The 17694-nt window shown below is 37.0% G+C and overlaps 1 protein-coding gene across 1 annotated transcript in view; it reads left to right on the top strand.

Moving 5' to 3' along the window:
- Cdc23 (cell division cycle protein 23) overlaps window positions 1–17694 on the top strand; it is a 291636-nt gene that overhangs the window by 190540 nt on the left and 83402 nt on the right. Inside the window, exon 9 of the mRNA XM_067151429.2 lies at window positions 11734–11808. Within this exon, the coding sequence (XP_067007530.2) occupies window positions 11734–11808 (75 nt within the window). The remainder of the gene's footprint in view (window positions 1–11733; window positions 11809–17694) is intronic.

Here is a 17694-nt window from a genome sequence, read left to right on the forward strand (position 1 = left end):
GTTACATGGGACATGTTTCACCCTCAATTAAGGGCATCTTCAGCCTAAATACAATAATCAAAAATACAACTAAATTAAAAGTGGAAGTTAAATACAATCATCAAAAATACAACTAAAATAAAAAGTGGAAGTTAAAAGTTTAGTCTGTTATTAAAATTAGGAACAATAAAATTGTGAAAAATGATAAAATAAAAAGATGCTAATGGAAAACTGTCTTATGATTAAACTATAATCTTGTCGGAGACTAAAACTTCTATTAAAGTTCTAATTAAAACAGTTCATATAAAATATTGGAAAATCAAAGTGGTAGTAATAAAAAGCCAACGACATGAGGGCGTGTACACAAGCATAAACTTGATTGTCATGAATACAATCTTTTCAAGGCCGCAGATGAAATTCCTAGTAAGTAAGGCAGAAGCGTCTATTGAAAAATTGTAAGAGGCCGTTAGCACCGGTAGGTAATAAAATGGCTGAATCCTTGCCAGAAAATGTCAACAGATGCAGAAATAAGTTTTCTGTAAGAGAAGGAAAAGAAGAAATAAGAAATTGAACGTAAGGAGAGAATTCAGTCTTACATAATTTTGAAACAGATGAGGACTTACATGTAAGTGGAAGTTGTTATTTGTTAACTACTGTTGAGTTGGTTGCTGCCCGTCTGTTGGCTCTAAGTCTGGTGTTATAACTGTGCTGCAGAGGCGGTAGCAAACTCGGAGGGGAAGGAATAGGGGAGTGCGGAAGGGAGGAGAGGATGGGTGGAGTCAAATGTGACGAGGCTGACAAAGGGGCGGAGTCAACTGCATTGCTGGAAGTAGGCCTAATATCTGTAGGTATGGGAGGAGTATTAGGGTTTGAAGAATTAAATATATTAGGTATCCTAAATTTATTCGAACTAACTGACTTTAATAATTTCGGCATTAATTCATGTAACATACTTTTATTGTCCGTGGTTTCATTGAGATTCTTTTGCTTATTGTACGTCTGATCTAAATAGATGTATAAACTTTCTAATTCATTCAGCATTCTTCCTTTTTGTATGTTTCTAATTATCGTTAAGTCTTTCTCAATGGATTCAAATCTGTGGCCAGTCTCCCTCATATGCAAACTCATCGCTGAGTATTTCCTATGTTTTTCCGCGTTAACATGTTCCATGTATCTTGTCATAAAATTTCTCCCAGTCTGTCCAACATATGAAAAATTACACTGAGTACATTTAAGTCTGTATACTCCCGATCCTAAATAACGATTCTTATCATAATTAACTTTTTTATGATTAAAGAATATGGACTGGTTAGTATTAGTAGTTTTAAAAGCTATATTAAAATTATGTTTCTTGAATACGCTAGTAATCTGGTGTATAGCTGGATTATTAAAAGTGAATGTAGCATACTCAGTTTTTTTGGTCTTTTCTGGTATCAGATTCGTAGATAATTTGTTCTTAATTTTATTGATTAATTTGTTGATCATTTCTATTTTGAAACCATTTTGTTTAGCGAGGTATCTAATATAATTTAATTCTTTCTTCAAATTCATGGGAGATAGAGGGATTCTAAATGCTCTATAAATTAGACTGTGAAAAGATGCTTGTTTATGTGAACTCGGGTGTAAAGAGGAATTGTTTATAGTTGTAGATGATTGTGTCGGTTTTCTAAATATTTGGAAATCATAAGTGTTAACCTTATGCGTAACTGTTATATCTAGAAAATTCAATGAGTTATCGACTTCGTCCTCTTTCGTGAATTTCAAATTAGGTTCGATTTCATTTAATTTATTTAAGATTTCTTGACTATTAGTGACATCTTTGTTTATGATTACAAATGTATCATCTACATATCTCAACCATAAATCTATTCCTTTAATTTTTGCTATTATTTCATTGTGTTCGATTGAATCCATAAATATGTCGGCAAGGATGCCCGATATTGGGTCACCCATTGCTAATCCATCCTGTTTATAAATATTATTGTTAAATGTGAAGTAGTTATTGTCTAATACGAACTTTAACAATCTAGTGAATTCTTCTACTTCCATTTTACTAAGATTACTGTGTTTACAAATATTATCATGAATGATATTAACAGTTTTATCTGTCGGAATATTCGGGAACATATTCACTACGTCATACGAACACATCATCTGGTTTGGAAGTACGCCAAATCCAAGCAAAATGTCACACAAGTCAATGGAATTCCTTAATGGTTGTTTATTATTAAAAGTGTAATGTCTTTTCAAAAAATTGTGAATGTATTTGGAGACTTTATACGTGGGAGAATTACGGCAATTGATAATCGGACGAATCGGAATATCTTTTTTATGTATTTTGGGCATAGCTCTAGTTTCCGGGAGCCTAGGATTCATATTGACAAGTTTTAATTGTTCTTGTTCAGTAAGTAAGAAACAGGATACATTGAATAAGAAATTGAATCATTTAATAGACACACAAATACGTCGTAGTAAACAAACGAAACAAGAACAAATTAAGGGCCCATCGGACAATGTTACTCCCACGGTAGTTAACTTGACCAAGGTAAAATTTACGGAAGGAGAGAATGACCTACTTAAAAGGGGTCCAAAATACAATTGGCCTAATAAAGATAGAGAAATAGATATCATTAACACAGTTGCAGAAGCGGAGGTGAACATATCAAAACTCCCACGCGATGTACAAGATGAAGTAAGATTGGAGTTAAAGAAGAAATTACCCAGACTGGCTAAAGAAATTTATTCCAATTTTGATCCCAAACAACAGAAAACAATAAAAAACATGAAATCGAAAATTGAAGATAACAATATTATAGTAACCAAGGCTGACAAGGGGGGTGCGATCGTTTTGATGGATAAAGATACATATATCAAGAAAACTGAAGAATTTTTTTGATAATAACAAATACACATTAGTAACAAAAAATCCGCTAACTAAAATTCAACGCAACTTAAAAGCCTTACTTAAAAGATCCACATCTCTCTTTACTGAACAAGAACAATTAAAACTTGTCAATATGAATCCTAGGCTCCCGGAAACTAGAGATATGCCCAAAATACATAAAAAAGATATTCCGATTCGTCCGATTATCAATTGCCGTAATTCTCTCACGTGTAAAGTCTCCAAATACATTCACAATTTTTTGAAAAGACATTACACTTTTAATAATAAACAACCATTAAGGAATTCCATTGACTTGTGTGACATTTTGCTTGGATTTGGCGTACTTCCAAACCAGATGATGTGTTCGTATGACGTAGTGAATATGTTCCCGAATATTCCGACAGATAAAACTGTTAATATCATTCATGATAATATTTGTAAACACAGTAATCTTAGTAAAATGGAAGTAGAAGAATTCACTAGATTGTTAAAGTTCGTATTAGACAATAACTACTTCACATTTAACAATAATATTTATAAACAGGATGGATTAGCAATGGGTGACCCAATATCGGGCATCCTTGCCGACATATTTATGGATTCAATCGAACACAATGAAATAATAGCAAAAATTAAAGGAATAGATTTATGGTTGAGATATGTAGATGATACATTTGTAATCATAAACAAAGATGTCACTAATAGTCAAGAAATCTTAAATAAATTAAATGAAATCGAACCTAATTTGAAATTCACGAAAGAGGACGAAGTCGATAACTCATTGAATTTTCTAGATATAACAGTTACGCGTAAGGTTAACACTTATGATTTCCAAATATTTAGAAAACCGACACAATCATCTACAACTATAAACAATTCTTCTTTACACCCGAGTTCACATAAACAAGCATCTTTTCACAGTCTAATTTATAGAGCATTTAGAATCCCTCTATCTCCCATGAATTTGAAGAAAGAATTAAATTATATTAGATACCTCGCTAAACAAAATGGTTTCAAAATAGAAATGATCAACAAATTAATCAATAAAATTAAGAACAAATTATCTACGAATCTGATACCAGAAAAGACCAAAAAAACTGAGTATGCTACATTCACTTTTAATAATCCAGCTATACACCAGATTACTAGCGTATTCAAGAAACATAATTTTAATATAGCTTTTAAAACTACTAATACTAACCAGTCCATATTCTTTAATCATAAAAAAGTTAATTATGATAAGAATCGTTATTTAGGATCGGGAGTATACAGACTTAAATGTACTCAGTGTAATTTTTCATATGTTGGACAGACTGGGAGAAATTTTATGACAAGATACATGGAACATGTTAACGCGGAAAAACATAGGAAATACTCAGCGATGAGTTTGCATATGAGGGAGACTGGCCACAGATTTGAATCCATTGAGAAAGACTTAACGATAATTAGAAACATACAAAAAGGAAGAATGCTGAATGAATTAGAAAGTTTATACATCTATTTAGATCAGACGTACAATAAGCAAAAGAATCTCAATGAAACCACGGACAATAAAAGTATGTTACATGAATTAATGCCGAAATTATTACAGTTAGTTCGAATAAATTTAGGATACCTAATATATTTAATTCTTCAAACCCTAATACTCCTCCCATACCTACAGATATTAGGCCTACTTCCAGCAATGCAGTTGACTCCGCCCCTTTGTCAGCCTCGTCACATTTGACTCCACCCATCCTCTCTTCCCTTCCGCACTCCCCTATTCCTTCCCCTCCGAGTTCGCTACCGCCTCTGCAGCACAGTTATAACACCAGACTTAGAGCCAACAGACGGGCAGCAACCAACTCAACAGTAGTTAACAAATAACAACTTCCACTTACATGTAAGTCCTCATCTGTTTCAAAATTATGTAAGACTGAATTCTCTCCTTACGTTCAATTTCTTATTTCTTCTTTTCCTTCTCTTACAGAAAACTTATTTCTGCATCTGTTGACATTTTCTGGCAAGGATTCAGCCATTTTATTACCTACCGGTGCTAACGGCCTCTTACAATTTTTCAATAGACGCTTCTGCCTTACTTACTAGGAATTTCATCTGCGGCCTTGAAAAGATTGTATTCATGACAATCAAGTTTATGCTTGTGTACACGCCCTCATGTCGTTGGCTTTTTATTACTACCACTTTGATTTTCCAATATTTTATATGAACTGTTTTAATTAGAACTTTAATAGAAGTTTTAGTCTCCGACAAGATTATAGTTTAATCATAAGACAGTTTTCCATTAGCATCTTTTTATTTTATCATTTTTCACAATTTTATTGTTCCTAATTTTAATAACAGACTAAACTTTTAACTTCCACTTTTTATTTTAGTTGTATTTTTGATGATTGTATTTAACTTCCACTTTTAATTTAGTTGTATTTTTGATTATTGTATTTAGGCTGAAGATGCCCTTAATTGAGGGTGAAACATGTCCCATGTAACTAATAATTTAATTATGTAACAACTATACGTGAAAATATAAGTATTGAATAGGTGGAATAAATTAGAACACCTTTATCATTGTTGAACTAGTGCGTAAATACCAATGACGCCAAGCAACAGTGTCTTACCTGTCGATTAGCAATGATTCTCTCCTTCGCTTTATGTATTTAACCCCCATATCTAAAAGTAGCCTCCGCATGGTTGTTTTAGAGAACTTTGGAAGTTCCTTGTCCTCATTAACAATTGATACCACTTTATTTAATATCAGTAGATCGTTCTCCCTGTACGAGATGTGGATTTTTCTCCTTGTTGCTGCTCGAGTAAAGGAATCATACTTCTGAAGACGAGTTACTTTCCTTTCTGTTCTTCTTTGCTTCCGAGGTGTCCCCTGCCCATTTCCGGTTTTATAACCAGCTTTTACCTTGAGCACGGTTGTATATGGAGCTCCCACTGCTTCTGCTGCCTGTCTCGCTGTTGCTTCATGAACAGTAGTAATCCCACCATCAGTAGTTTTCACTCGGAAATGCTTATAAACAGACAGAATTATGTTTTTTCTCGCTGGATGTAAAAATATTGCGTTTCTCCTTCAACTGATAACAGTCTCGTGAATTTTTGTTCAGTTCCATTGCATAATAATATCCAATAATGATTGAGCAGAAACCTACAAAAGAGACTACAAAAATTATGAATTAGTACTCAATACGTACATACACTAATAAAATTCTCTCACTACTGTTTTAAATAGACTATGATTGGAATTGCACCTACGTGTTCAAGACATCCACTGAGTAAGTAAACACGGCAGCTCCGCATTGACGGCACCTTTACCAAAACTCACGCTGACTAGCACGCCCCCTAGCCCCCTTACCTACCATGTGACAACACCGTAGACGCTGCCCCTGTCGCCTGCTCCATCCCCTGGTGCATACACTCACTTCCGCTTTAGTCTGCTCAAAAGGTGGTCCGGAGAATAGATGGAACCATTTTTAGCTTTTTCGCTTTCTAGTTTGTAATTTGTATTTCTATATGGATCAATATGAAACTTATTGCTTGTGATGTTATGATGTCTGTGAAAATATTGCCAAGTTTGTAGCAACATTTCATGCACACACACACACACACACACACACACACATATGCGCACACTCTCTTCAAGCTCTTTTATTTTCACTTTGGCATTAATCCAACGAACAGCTTGTGCACATACTCACTTCAGTGGCTGTAGCTCGCCAACTAATGGTCAGAGCGAAATGCGGCAAATGACAGTTTGTTGTCCAAATCTGCCGCTACATATGTTCAATAGCCACAGCATGCTCCCTCTGCCGGTTGGCATTCTATTTCAAAAGTTTGGTTTATTTTTTAACATCTTTTGTATGTTGTGCCTTCAGCCTGAAGACGGGCTGGAATCTCAAGGAGATATACTAAACCAAGAGTTTGTGGAGACAGGATGGTTAATTCCTTTTATCTCATCTTATATTGAACCATCGGCATCACAAGGAAGGTGCGGTCCTGTTACAGACACTTCTATGACAGCAAATTTTACTGCCGGAACCGTAATCGAAACCGGGACCTTGGGGATTTTAGTACAGAACACCATTGCAACAGCATAGAGTAGAATAAAAGCTATTAAGTAAATATTGATACATATCTGAAGTACTAGCATTCAAATAAATTTTCTACCAGGATAGAATAGTCTTTGGATGACAAATCTGGAAGTTGATGTATTTCTTCATCAGATGTAATGTTCAAAGGCTCCCCCTCTGATTCATTGTCTGAAATGTCATTTAGGGTGTCAGTAATATCTTGTTGTTTCATTAGACAATGCACAACAATAATAAACAGCCTTGTTACTACTACAGTTTGCTAGAAAAGTTTCACATTGATACTATATTTCACCAAACGGTGTGGAAGTTTTATGTCAATACTCAGTGTATTCAAATATGAATAATGTAACCAATATCAAAGGCTGCTTGTTAAGTTGGGTTATATTTTCAACACCTGAAATCCTAAAACTGATTAATTAAAACAATATTGACTTACTGGTGAACGTATTCAACAGTATATACAAGTCCGCCAATAGTCTGAAAAAGCAGCTAACGTCAGTTTTCATACCGATCCCCTAGAAACCAAATGTCAACAAATGTAACCAGTTCCAACTAATTAGTCTTTTGAACCGAATTCTCAAACTGTTAACAGAATCTAGAAGAAGCGTGAAATAGACCTAGGCGATGAGCAGTTTGGTTTCTGTAAGGGTTTTGATACAACATGAGAGGCCTTATCCAGTTTACTGACACTTTTGAAAAATTCCTGAGACCAAACAAAGGTATGGACATTTACTTTATAGATTATGCTCGCACTTTTGACTGCGTCAAACATTCTTATCTTATGCAAATGTTGTACATTGAAGAGATAGATAATGAAGACCTGACTTCCATCAGCAATCTTCATAAACGTCAAGAGGCTTCACTAAGGATTGAACACTGTGAGACACAGGTAACTTATAAATTAGGGAGTGGGCAGGGCTGTTTGTGTGTTATCCCCACCATTGTTGTTTTGTTTAACATATTTTGACCAGATCATATAACGTGCACGGGAAGAGGTAAGCTGATGCGTAACTTAAAGTACGCAGATGACATTGTCACCTTTGCTGACAGTCCTGAGGGTCTACAATGCCAGATAGACAAGGTGGTGACTTATGGTAATGCACTTGGACTCAGAATTAACACTGAAAAGACAAAAGTTATGGCCATGCGTAGAACTCGAGAAACACAGATTCACTTGAATATCTATGGCAGACAAATCGAACACTTTAAATACCTAGAAAGCTGGATCTCTGAAGATCTAGATCCAGACTTGGAGATCTTTGTGCGAACAAAAATGGCTTGGACAAGCTTTTTGTAGGAACTTGCTGTGCTGCATAAACCTCAGTGTGATGTAAGATACAACTTTTGTCAAATGTTCCATTTATTCATTCCCTGTCTACAATGCTGAGACATGGACACTCAAATCAATGCCCTAAAGAGATAGGAAGCCTTTGAAATGATGATCTTTCGAAGGATGTTGTGGATTTTGTGGACTGATCATGTCTCCAAAGCAGAGGTACTGAAGCACATGAAGGACGATTGAGAAAAAATCAGCACAATCAAGAAAATAAAATAATGATGTATCATCAGAAACAAGAAATATTATCTCCTAAAGCAAGAAAAAATTATGGGCGACGAAGTCAAGGACAAAGACGATGCCCATGACCGAGTAATTTGCAGTACTGTTCAGGACTGAATTCTAAGGCCTTAATGAGACTAGTACCGTAGATGATGGTGCCAGCTTGACCAAGATTGTCACTAATGAAGAGAGCAGAAGAAGAAAACAACTGCTGGGGCTGTACCTTAAGGCCACGGCCGTTTCCTTCCCACTCCTAGGCCTTCCGTATCCCATTGTTGCCATAAGACCTATCTGTGTCGGTGCGACGTAAAGCAAATACCGTAAAAAAAGAAAATGGCAGGAATAGCTTAAATATCCACTCGGAGGAAGGGGCAAGGTAACAGGCAGGCGGGCAGAAGGACGTTGGAAGAATGCCTTGTTAAGCTATGTACAGGAGGAAAAACATCTACGATAATGTCTACAAGGAAATCTTATTAGGCCTATCATCATAAATTCAAAATTACTACTGTGCAAAGCCTGGTTGGATCACTAGTATATATAACGATACAGTAACTACAGCGAGTTCAGATATTCTGCTGCTGTAAAACAATAGAAATTGTTGATGAGAAATCAGGAGCTGTAAATATGCTTTCTTACACTCACCCCAACTTGTAACAGCCATCATAGGGAATTAAATTTACATTTCAAGCTAGTAACTAAAGTGTTCTTTGTCTCATACATTGTCTTGTAGCCTATTGGTTATTTTTAATTACTCAAATAATCTTTACAAGTCACTGTGGAAAATTCAAAAGGCATGTAGACAAGTAGAACTTGTAGTGATTAGTCAAATCAAGACATCACAGGAATGGAAACGTACAGTATTTCTGCCACATCAGTGACAAAACGACAGTTTGATAGTTGGAGAAAAGCGAAAGAATCATTGCGCAATGACTTTAAGATGACCTAGTTAAGTTATTCCTACACTCGCCAGTTCCATAAGTCAATCCGGTTGAAGGATCCATGGATCAAATCAGTGTTGGTGAAGTCATGACTGCCCTGAAACAAATTAAGCGAGAGGAAAACACTGGTCTAGATGAGACCTTGAAAAGAAGATTTTAAAAAAGGATGCTGCATTCTGGTTTTCATTTTCTTTCAAGCAATTTGGTATTGAGGTATGAACTCAGATTGACAGATAACATACCGTATTTAACCATCTTCAAAAAGAAGAGAACTCCAACAGATCATTATAATAACTAACCTAATCTAATTTCTGAGCATTCCGATGAATGTCTTTGAGTTCATTCTTGACAAATAGATTTGCAGGATCTTCAGAATTACAGGGGAATAACTAGAATCGTGAAACATTAGAGCTGGCTGATACAATCATGACTGGGCGAGTTGGCCATGCGGCTGTGAGCTTTCATCCAGGAGATAGTGGGTTTGAATCCCACTGTCGGCAGCCCTAAAGATGGTTTTTCATGGTTTCCCATTTTCACACCAGGCAAATGCTGGGGCTGTACATTAATTAAGGCCATGGCCGCTTCCTTCCAACTCCTAGGCCTTTCCTATCCCATCGTCGCCATAAGACCTATCTGTGTCAGTGCGATGTAAAGCCACTAGCAAAAGATACAATCATGCTTCAGTACATGATTTCTAAGTAAGAAACATTGTTCAGAGAACAAGCCATTCCAGTTTACTTTACTGGACCATGGCAAGGCCTTTGATTCCATACAACATTGCATTATTTGACTACTACTTTGACAGTATCATGAGGATACTGCATTTTATTTTTTTTCAATACAGTGTCCAAATTATTACAGTATTTTATAGTCGTATCCACCAGGGCTCGGCTGTAACATCACATCTCTTCACCCTCGAGATGAAGACTGCCCGAAAACAAGCCTGATCTTCAATGCTAAACCCAGGAATGGAATGATCAACCTGCATTATATTGCCCTGTGATTCAGCAAATAGAAGACAAAATTTATAACATCAGACTCACTAGAAACTGGAATGAGTGAATTTTATGGCAAGAATCTGCTATGGGTGATGGAGTTTAAAAATCTAAGGTTTGTGATTGCTGACATAACTTCTTCAAAAGGGGAATACGAGGATTAATGCAGTCTGAATGAAGTGGGGGGAAAAAAAGGAGGGAACAAAGAGGAAAGAAACAATTCCATAGAGCAAGGATTGTGGAAGTTCCCCATGTCAAGAACAACAACTATACACAAGAGGATCTATCACAACATTGTCCATCTCATCACACTCTATGAGCAGAATGTTGGCTCATGAAGATAAAGCTGCTCAGATGATCAGCCATTATCACTGTGTGAATGTTCCAAAAGTAGACATAAGAAAACTATTTTGTATTGTGTTGACCCAGGAGAGAATATACTAAAGTGGATTACAGTTGTTTGCAAGTTTTAGTCAACTTCTTTTGTAGTATTTAACATATAGGCATATGTTCCAGATGTTATCTTAGACCACACATTCTTTCAGCATTAGTTCGGTGCAGTGTAAAGCAAGTTGTAAAAAAAATCAAGAATACTCCCAAGTACTACTTAGGTGAGAAGTAGAAATAAGCACATTGGGAATTGAAAATAAGACGATGAGGATGATAATAACAATAATAATAATAATGTTATTGGTCCCACTAAATACTTTCATGGTTCTCAAAACCCCAAAGTACTGTCCCAGTTTTCCCACTGGAATGTTTTTATATACCAGTAAATGTGTTGACACAAAGCTGGATGAGAAGAAATATAGGTCAGGAAGAACAGGATTTGCTGAAGGAAGATTCCAGTTGTGAGGTTAACTATATGTGAAGATTTGGAGTTCTGTGTTTTCATGTTTTTCCTTGTCTCTCATTTTTATTGCTTCATCTGCCCACACTAAGCTGCAGTTGTGTTCTTCCATCTTTGTATTCTTATCCTCTTTCATAGCCTCCTATTTTTGCAAAGCAGAGAAATGTTTGGTGTAAGTAAGAGGTTATCAGTTTAATTTTCATGAAATGTTGAAGGTAGTGTAAGATGAAATGAGCAAGTCTCCTCTATAATTTTGTCATTCTGATTTTTTGAGAATCAAGCTTGAAACCACAAAATCTTTTTTAGTTTTCTATAAATTTGCAGGTACTGAGTTTATTAAGGGTAGTAGATATGATTCTATCCCTGCTTGTTTTATGCCCAAATTTTTATTTTCAAGTAGTACTGTAGTGTACCTTAAGAATGTCTTTTCTTATCTTCCAGACGAAAGAAGAAGGGAAAGCCTTGCTGAAGACCATTGCTCAGAAACGAAGTGAAGAGGATGAGGGAGAGATGCAGGTAAACTTCCAGTAGACTATTTTATCATGAAGCATTCATTTACAGTCCATGTTCTCATCGGTAACAGCCCCTGGCTATATTATTAAGCATGTCTTGAAATGTTAATAGTGCCAATCCTGAGATGTAGGGGTAACATGCCTGCCTCTTACTCTTAGATCCCAAGTTCGTTTCCTTGCCAGTCCAGGGATTTGGACTGAGGGCTAGATCAGATTTCACCCAGACTTGTCAGACTGAGGAGGTGTCAGAAATGAGAGGCAGTGGATCCGGTCACAAAATCCAGGCAATATGACAGAGTGTGTTATCACACTGACAACTTTACACTCCAGTATCTTCAGGCCATCCCAACTGTGAATTTTTACATGAGAAACAATTATAATATATAGTAACTTATGAAAGATACTCAGAATACACCAAGGGCAAATAATATTGATAAAAGAGAAATAGCACTTGAACAAGAAATGGATACAAACGTGAAGAATGCTGCATTGGAATACTCGATCTTACTCGGATAATCATCCATAAAACCGGTAGTTCAGTTCAAAGTTAGGTAATGTAGTAGACTAATTTCACGAACATGTCTGTCCAGGGACAACACTTTGTTCAAAATGAAATTCCATTTCAAGATAAAAGACAAGGCACTCAATTCCAAGACAAGGAAAATCAAACTCTCCATGGGAATAATAATAGTTCCAAAAATGTTCATACTTCATGATCGCTTCTTACCGAAGAAAGTTTATGTACACCAACATAGTAAGACTCGTACAAATACGTTAGGCACTGAAATGCAGCAGCTCTCTCTCCAACAGGCCAAGGAAATTGTCTCCGGTGAACACTTGGCTCAAGACCAAATAAATAGCCATTGGAGAGAGGAGGCGTGGCGTAGAGAAAACACACATACACATGCGCAAAGCTGCAGAAGAACACACTAGAAGCCTGAAGAACTTCTTCTTCTTTTCCTACCGCTTTTTCCCACACCTGTCAGGTCGCAGGTACGAACTGTATCGCACATCTGGATTTGGCCCTGTTTTTCAGCCAGATGACCTTCCTGACACCAACCCTACATGGAGGGATTTAATCACTATTGCGTGTTTCTGTGTTGGTTGGTAGTGTGATATGTTGCATGAATATGAAGAGGAGAGTGTTGGGACGGACACAAACACCCGCTCCCCGAGCCAGAAGAATTAATCAGAAGCGATTAAAATCCCCAACTCAGCCGGCAATCGAACCCAGGACCCTCTGAACCGAAGGCCAGTACACTGACCATTCAACCAACGAGTCGGACACTAGAAGCCTGAAGAACATCGTAGAATAATCGTAGTGACGTCACTGAGGCTTTGAAGAATGCATCACCTGAATAGTGGCTGGATGGTCGTAGAATGAAGAAGAAAGGCAGTCCAGAAAAAAAAAAAAAAAAATGGGCAGATGATGGTAGAATTCATTGCTTGTTAATAGCGTTCATTTCATCATAGAACATCTCATTTCACTATTGTTGATTGGTCCAATCTTGATAAGCAAGTGCCCAGTTCCTTTAATGCGCTCGGTTCGCATAGTGCCTTGCAAAACATTGAACAGGCCTTTTGGAGAGGAGACCAACCTCTTACAGTCTTCAATATGCTGATTGACCTAAGATATGAAGCCCTGCAGCTTGGAAGAAAACAGGTCTAAGAGACATGGCAGTGGATGTTAGTTGCCTCCAAGCCAAAATTTTGAGTTACCAATGGTCTCATTGCTCATTCTTCTGTACTTGTTCCACACCTTAAACTCATCATCTTGAATGAAGCCTAGCCACTCTAATATCTTGCTGTGTACAGGCTGATGAAAGTAAATTAACTCTTTGGATACTATTGAACTCTTGTATTCTTCTATGGGCTGGTTCTACCATCTACTGGTAAACTGAATGGGAGCTGCATTTCAGATAATTAATCGGGAGGTGGCAATCAATCCCTTGGCACTATGGCTTGCATACTACCACCTGCATGTAAGCATTAAGTAGCTACCAGGAGCTAAACACCATTACACAGGGGTGGTTGAACTAATTTTCAGCAAATTCTCATTTTCAATTGAGATGATGTCTGTCATCAGAAATGTGAATCTCATATTGATAGCCTTATATTCCTTCACTAGCATCACCATTATGGATGAGTGAGAACGTGGTGTGACTAACAGTTTGGGAAGCAAATTTATTGGCAGGTCCTACATCATAAGGACATACTGTAATCTAATATAAAAGAATGGGTTATGTAATGTGGTGACAAGAGAAGATTAATCAGTCAGTCAGTCAATCAATCATTTATTTATTTATTTATTTATTTATTTATTTATTTATTTATTTATTTATTTATTTATTTATTTATTTATTTATTTATTTATTTATTTATTTATTTAATTGTGTGGTAAGAAGAGGGAAATAACTAACTCGAATCACAAGGGGTTTCACTTGAAATGTATAAATCTTATGATGTGGTGCATCAAATTGTATAGGGATATAATAATAATTTTGTGTGGCTAATTCTAGCCGAGTGCAGCCCTTGTAAGGCAGACCCTCCGATGAGGGTGGGCGGCATCTGCCATTTGTAGGTAACTGCGTGTTATTGTGGTGGAGGATAGTGGTATGTGTGGTGTGTGAGTTGCTGGGATGTTGGGGACAGCACAAACACCCAGCCCCCGGGCCATTGGAATTAACCAATTAAGGTTAAAATCCCCGACCCGGCCGGGAATCAAACCCGGGACTCTCTGAACCGAAGGCCAGTATGCTGACCATTCAGCCAACGAGTCGGACATTGTAAAGGGATAATAAGGGGCAGAAAACAAATCAAGAATCCACCCTATAAAGGAGACTATAAAATGTCCAAGCGCTTGTCCAACAAGATTTGCTATCTATCATGGGTGCATCGAAGCAGGAAAAGATGTTTACATAAATATTAAGTGGATCGAAGCGGAGTAAACAAAGTTGGGATGAAATATCACTCTGCAGATAACGTAAACACCTAAGAGCATATATAGTTTGAAAGCCCTTAGATAAAACTTCCTCATAATGTATCTTCCAAAAAGGAACAAAGACTTAAAACAAATTGTAATACAAGAAATAGGTCACCAAAATATTTATGTAGCGAGAAATCAATACTGAAGATGATCAGTCACATTCAGTATAATCGCTGGAATGCATAAATATTAATAACGGAAAAAATAATGCACCCCAAATCACTCGTAATAATGGTTGCATCGTTGAAAGAATTTTTGTTGTAACCGAAGGATAATAAACATTTTAATATAGGAATTTTCAGCGGACATAAAAAAACTGTTGTTACAGCGAGATTCTCACCATAGCAGACTTCTAACGTACACCAGTATGGACCTAGGGCACCTAATACAAGGAGAGACCTAGATTGCATAAAAAGGCTATGACGACCAGCAATCAGTGACATTCTGAACAAATTTTATAACACTTTTTATTGGTAATATCATAGGAAAAACATAAAACACTGCCCATAAACACTTCATCCAACATACAATCTACTTAAGGTATTCATGGAGGGGCAAAGGGGGAGAATATAAAAGGACCTAAGTACCTTCAAAGAGAACTGAAATGATTAGTTTCAAGAAAATATCTTAAAATTAACCTAACCCTAAAACATCCATAAAAAAAACCACAACACTAAGTTCATAGAATATAAGATAAGGCCGCACGAAAAAGACCAGCTAACTGGGATTGAAGTAATTTCATTGAGAGGATAAGAACAAAGAACGATTCACACATTCCTTAAGATGGCTAAATTTTTTTCTCAATATGAGGATTAAGTTCACAGTTCACTCAGTTATACAGTTCGAGGTGCTAAGCCCATTCATGCATCCATGAGAGTTCCTGGTAAGTGTTCATGCAGAACATAAACCATCTACTGAGCAAGTCAGAGCACTCGTGTCAACATAGTCCTGCCAGAAGGTTCTCACACGTAAGGCACTTTTGACAGAATAAATTCATGAAAACATTAAGGCGGAAAGTTGAGCAGTCCGAGATTAATAAAACACAGTTCTAGAGTTCCACTGCAATTCCCAAGGTGATAATCCACAAAGCCATAAACTCACAATTTATATAGCAAAGAAAAGTTACATTAAGCTGGTGATGGATCCATGACTGGACCAGAAAACATAGGAAGTTTTACACAAGTCCATGGTGGTGGCTAAAGAAGAAACAGGCGTAAGATACCTCAGTGATTGAAATGCATGCCTTGCCTGCCATGAATAATGTGCTGGTCTCCAACCGTCCATGATCTTAAGCCGCTGAAAGTGGTAAATGATTTTGAAATCAATAGCAGGTCTTTAAAATACTATATTGGTAAGGTGGAGAAAAAATATGTGACCACCAATGAACAAAGCACACATCAATGGAGTGTTCCAGATGTTTAGCAGCGAGTATATAGCGTGATGTCAGGACCACCAGATGAAGGTTCAGAAAGTTGCAGACACTTAGTATGCTGTTAGCGGCCATTATGTGTAGATTTTCATTTGTGCAAATGGTATCATATCCAGGCAGGAAGTTCAAAGCCAGTGTGAAGTGAAGAAGCCGTGTCTAGCAGTGTGGGGATCATGGATTAACAGATTTAAGGTGGATAATTGTTACAATACCATATAGTTGCTAAAGATACATTTAATTTTCAAACCTCGCTTTACGATTCAAAATGTATACCGTAGTCTTTCTCAGTATTAAGAGCAACTCTCAAAGTCTAGATATATTGGGCTAATTTGGCATATCTGGAGGCACAAGGTAGACAAAAATTGCTTAATGATAGTAACTGGAGCACCCGTGCTGGTCCACAGCATTCGTTATAAATAGGTCAGATAACGTGTCTTGATGTGAAATTGCTCCATGTGCTTCCTGGCTACATTTTGAATGTCTACTTTTAGGATCTGTATTACCTCTTAACCCCTCAGTGCAGTGGATTTAAATGCCTGGTCATCTCTGTGCTGCGGGAGTTCTGAGTGTGGTGTTTAAAATTACTCAGACTCGTGCAAGGCTTTATTCAAAGCAACACAACTTTGGTACTATTTTACGGATTTCAATAACTTTCACATGCATGAAGACATGATATGGACTTTTGGGCTTATGCTGTGCCAAGAAAACAAGGCAAAACTCTTTACGTTTTACAGAGAACTTGTGCTCCGCGTCTTCAGAAGAAAATCTTTACTGTTCCCAAGGAGGGTTTGAATTTAGGATTGTTTTACCGTTTTAAGAGTTTCACCTTGTTTTCTTGACACTGCATAAGCCCAAAAGCCCATATCTTGTCTACAAGTACGGGCCATGAAAGCATCAATGTTAACCTTTCACATGTATGTTTAGCATGTTTAGAAAACTCCATTCTTTTGGAAAATATGACGGTATCTTACCTTAATAGTTGAGTTTGGTGTGGAACATCTTGAAGCATCCTTCAATGCAGAGACCTGCTTCACAGTCTGGACACCAAAACACTGTCTCTCTCCGAATTTTCTGTTTGTAGCAAACGACACATCGTTTGGTTGACCTACTCTTTCCCTCAGTTGGTGGGATTCTCTCAGGGAAATGCCTTTCAGTGAGACAGGGCACATTTTTATCCGAAGAATTACGACATCCAGGCACTTTTCCTTCAAATGAACCTCAATGTTCCACAATCAGTGCCTGGACGATATCCACTCTAAATTTCAAATGATCTATTCTAGCTTTGGGTGAATTCTCTGGCAAATGATCATTGTGTTTAGAATTGCAACATTCATTAACCTCCTGAGTGACTTGATGTACCACTTGGTCATCTTTTTCCTCTCTAAAAGATAGCCATGAAGAATCTGGTCTTTCAGATCGACTCACCCATGTGATCATTACAGTTGACAACTAAAACAGGCTTTTCTTTTTCCTGA

Source organism: Anabrus simplex, chromosome 7 (assembly GCF_040414725.1).
Source record: "Anabrus simplex isolate iqAnaSimp1 chromosome 7, ASM4041472v1, whole genome shotgun sequence".
In the NCBI taxonomy this organism is placed as follows: domain Eukaryota; kingdom Metazoa; phylum Arthropoda; class Insecta; order Orthoptera; family Tettigoniidae; genus Anabrus; species Anabrus simplex.